This window comes from Octodon degus, unplaced genomic scaffold, assembly GCF_000260255.1.
Source record: "Octodon degus isolate 3935 unplaced genomic scaffold, OctDeg1.0 scaffold00094, whole genome shotgun sequence".
NCBI classification, from domain to species: Eukaryota; Metazoa; Chordata; class Mammalia; order Rodentia; family Octodontidae; genus Octodon; species Octodon degus.
This window is the reverse complement of record NW_004524670.1, coordinates 5,066,094-5,070,302: the sequence shown is the minus strand read 5'-3', so window position 1 is coordinate 5,070,302 and position 4,209 is coordinate 5,066,094. Positions and strand designations below refer to the sequence as shown.

Below are 4,209 nucleotides of genomic sequence, written 5' to 3'. Positions count from 1 at the left end.
GGACAGTTACATGCAAAAAGGTTGGATATTCACAACATTCCACACAGCATATATAAAATTAACTCAAACCAACCAGACTTAACTGTGTGAGCTAAAGCAATAAAACTCTTAGAAGAAAATGTAGTGATAAATCTTTTTCTCTTCTATAAGTACAGGGATAGAAGCTAGGACCTTCATACTAAGCTACTTTGCTACATCCTCAGATTTTTTTATTTTTAACTTTTGAGATAGGTTCTTGCTAAATGGCTAAGTTGCCCAGGGCTGTGTTTGAACTTCAGATTTTCCTGCCTCAGCTCCCCAGAGTGCTGAGATTATGAGCATGTGCCACCTTGCCAGGCTGGAATAAGTCTTTATGATCTTGAGCTGCATCATGGTTTCGTCAATAAAACAACCATAGAATAAGCAAGCAACTAAGGAAAAGGTAGATAATTGGAGATAACCCACAAGGCAGGAGAAAATATTTTCAAAGCATTTATTTGTCATCTTTTATTGATAAAGATGTAGTGTCCAAAATATATAAGGAAGGGCTAGGGAGATAGCTCAGGAGAATAAGCACTTGTCTGACAAGTGCAAGGTCCTGAGTTCAATCCCCAATACCAAACCAAACCAAACCAAACAAAATATATAAGGAACCTTTATTATCAAAAATTAAAGATAACCAATCCATTTTAAGAACTGGGGGCAAGATAGCTCAACAGACTAAGCACCTGCTTGAGCAAGTGCAGGGTCCTGGTTCTAACCCTGGCACCACATGCCACTCTGGCTCCACCCCAGGGTGTGCTGATCCGGCACCGAGACTGGGCATGGTAGTGCATACCTGTAATCGCAGCTCTGGGGAGGCTGAAAATAGGAGGATCACTATGAGTCCAAGCTGCATATAAGAACCTATACCAAATAAATTTTTTAAAAATGGGAAGAGGGGGCTGGGAGCATTCAGTAGTAAAGTGATTGCCTGGAGTAAGGCCCTGGCTTTTTTCACCAGGAAAACACACACACACACACACACACACACACACACACACACACACACAAACTGAGACAGAGACAGATGTATTTGGACAGACATTTCTCCAAGGAACACACACACAGTGATCAATAAACATAAGAAAAGGTACTTATCACTAGTTATAATTAGGACAGTGCAAAAACAAAATCACAATGAAATACTATTTCATAAGCAGCATGGATATAATAGAAAAGATAAAAAATAACACAAGTTGTTGAGGATGTAGAGAAATTAGAACCCTTAGATGTTGTTATCAGGAATGTAAAATTGTGCAGTTGCTGTGTAAAATAATTAAACATAAGCATGGAGTTACAATATGGCCTGGCACCGAGCAGGCTGCACAGTGAAGCAGACACCCGCCTAGCAGAAGAGAAAGCCCAGCAAACCAGCCAAGAAACAGGGCTTCCCCGAACTCCCACCTGGGGACAATCTCTGGGATACTCTCATCCCAGAACTCCTGGACTGTGATGTGGGCAACCCAAGAGACTGGAATGAGGGCCGTGACTCCTGAGGTCCAGAGCAGAATTCCTCCCAGGATTAGCAGTCGCCCCTTGAGATCTTGCTGTCTCTGTCCAATTCTCAGACAGTCCAAGCCAAGCCCCGAGACCAGCAGGCCGAGAAACCCCAGCCCGTTAGACAGAAACATTAAAATCCGGGAGATCCTGAGTTCAGCCGGCAAAGCCAGGAAGGAATCAAAGTCCTTGCATTGTCTCCCCACTTCTTCCTGGATGACGCAGGTTTTCCACAGTCCCATGGTCCAGTTTTCCATTTCATTTAAGTCCAGATTGAGGTTCTTCCAGTGTGGCAGATAGTTTGTAAGACAGGATAAAACCCATCCGAGCAGAGATAATGCAAGACCAACCGATTGCATTGCTGTTCTAAAGACTAAAGCCATTATAGAGTCCTTCGAGTTTTAGTCAACTTGACTGTTGCCTTTGGGTGTTACGAAAAGCAGTGTGACACTTGATTTATCACTTGCGGAGCTCAGAGGTATTTTTTCACTGTGTATATAGAAGGATTCTTGCCAGAGTTGCTATTGTTTGAGCCCATGTAGAAAAGGATTCAGAAACGGACAGGGAAATAATGCTGCAAACCAGTAATACCAAGGTGTGGCCAAGATCATGTTCCTGTCCCATGGGCTGGATTTTGTAGAAGGCACTTTGTCAGTGAAATAAAATTAAGTAGTAGTAATCCTCCTTTCATTGTTAAGCTATAAATGGCTTTCATGTTGTTCCCAACCTTTTTAACAAGTCTAAGAATTAAGAAGTGTAAATGCCAAAATGTTTAATTGAAGGTTTTGGTTCACCTCCTCCTGCTTTATGTCATACTAATTGTACCTGTCAGATTTTCATCTTGTTATAGTTCTCACATTTCAATGTGTTTTGTTATGATAATTCTGGTGTTACGTTTTTTAATAGGTTCAAGGAAAGTATTTCTAAACCAAATAAATCAATCTTATCAGAAAAAAAAAACAAACAATATGGCCTGGCAATTCTACTCCTACATATATGCCCAACAGATATGAAAACACGTCCATGCAAAAAGTTGTACATGAATGTTCACTGAACATTATTAATAATAATTTAAATGAGCAAAAAATGTACATATCTATCAACTGATGAATGGATGAGTAAAATGTGAAATATCGTAACAATGGAATGTCAGCCATTAAGGAGAGAATTGGTGGTATATGCTCCTGTTTTGATCTATTTCCTTTTGTCAATAACAACTTCACAGTTCGGGTAAATTCTAATGAAGTAAAGCTATTTTGGCTCATGGTTCTGGAAGTTTAAGGTCGAGGGGCCACATCTAGTGATGACTTTCTTGTTGCCAGCATCCAGGGCATCACATGACAAGAGACAGGTGTGTGTGCGTATGTGTGTGTGAGTGAGTGTGTGTGTGTGTGTGTGTGTGTGTGTGTATCTCCTCTGATTCATTCTCTTTCTTGCCCTAGCCACCCATATTTAATTATAGGCTACAAGGCCTTACCTCTTAACATCATCACTAAATTCCTACTTCTTAGCACCTCACAATGGGGATAAATGTCAACACATGAGTCCTTGGCAGACACACTAAAACTATATTTAAATCATCACACCTACAATATTGTTATGGCTTACATCTAGATGTCCCCTAAAAGCCTTATGGCCTTATAGGTGGGGTTTTTCAGAAGTGATTGGATCTGGGGTGCAAATGTGGATTAAGGGTGTAACACTGGGGTTAAGGGCATGTGGTGCTCGATTAGCCCACCAATTTGTTTATATGTCAGTAAGACATGACTGAGCTCCACATATCAAGAATCATAATCAGGGTGCATACACTTATTTCAAATTTTTCCCAATTAATTTATGACAGTCTTCTAACTAAAATTACAGAGACTTTTTGAGAAGCAACCCACAATAAACTGGTTTGATATGCCAAATGATATTAAGTGCTAGGTAGTAAAATAAAGTGTATTTACCTAGATAAGGAACTTAGCAGTGGGGTTACGCCTTTACATGAGTAGTTCCAGGAAGGCTGCTGTGATGGGGTAATATTTGTACCAAGACTCAAAGCAAGTGAGGGCATAAGACAGCAAAAGCAAGTACAGAGGCTCTGGGTTCTGCCTGGTATAGAAAAGGAACAGTAAGGTCCCAGGAGGCCACATAACTACGGCAGGGATTGAATTGGGAGTGCTTTAGGTACCCGGGTGGGAGGTGAATTATGGGAAGACTTCAAGTTTTGTTCCGAGTGGGATGGTGGGCCACTGGAGAGCTTGGCCTTGGGTTTTAAAGGCTCACTCTGGCTCCTCTATTGACAATGATTTGTAGCAGGACTAACTGGAACTAGAAGGCAAATTAGGTGACTGAATCCTTATAGGCAAGAAACAAAGGGCAGCAGTAGTGAAGAAAGTGTGCTCTGACTGAATTATGAACCTTTGAGGAAAAATTGAGACTAAGGTTTCCTGATGGGCTAAAGGTGGGATCTGAGAGAAAAATCACAGTCAAGGGCAAGTCCATGATTTCCAATGTCAGCAAACTGAAGGACAGCGCTGCCAGTTAGGGAGAAGGAGTTTGCACTGAGAATGTTAATTTGGATATTCTTATTAAAAATCCAAGTGACACTCCTATTAAATCCAATTCTTATTAAAAATCCATAGCAGATATGCCCTGAGGCTTGAGGGGAATCCAGATTCCATCTGGAAGATAATGGACAAGAGTTGC

At 41.0% G+C, this 4,209-nt stretch overlaps 1 protein-coding gene across 1 annotated transcript; it reads right to left on the bottom strand.

The window, feature by feature from the left end:
• Positions 1–1,259: 1,259 nt before the first annotated feature.
• Positions 1,260–2,462, bottom strand: LOC105743051 (claudin-22-like). The gene has a single exon (XM_012516185.1). The coding sequence runs from the start codon at positions 1,899–1,901 to the stop codon at positions 1,260–1,262; it is 642 nt and encodes a 213-aa protein (XP_012371639.1). The 5' UTR covers positions 1,902–2,462.
• Between the last annotated feature and the right edge of the window lie 1,747 nt (positions 2,463–4,209).

Excerpts from the sequence above, each read along its gene's own strand:
- LOC105743051 (XM_012516185.1), bottom strand. The coding sequence starts at position 1,901 with ATGGCTTTAGTCTTTAGAACAGCAATGCAATCGGTTGGTCTTGCATTA.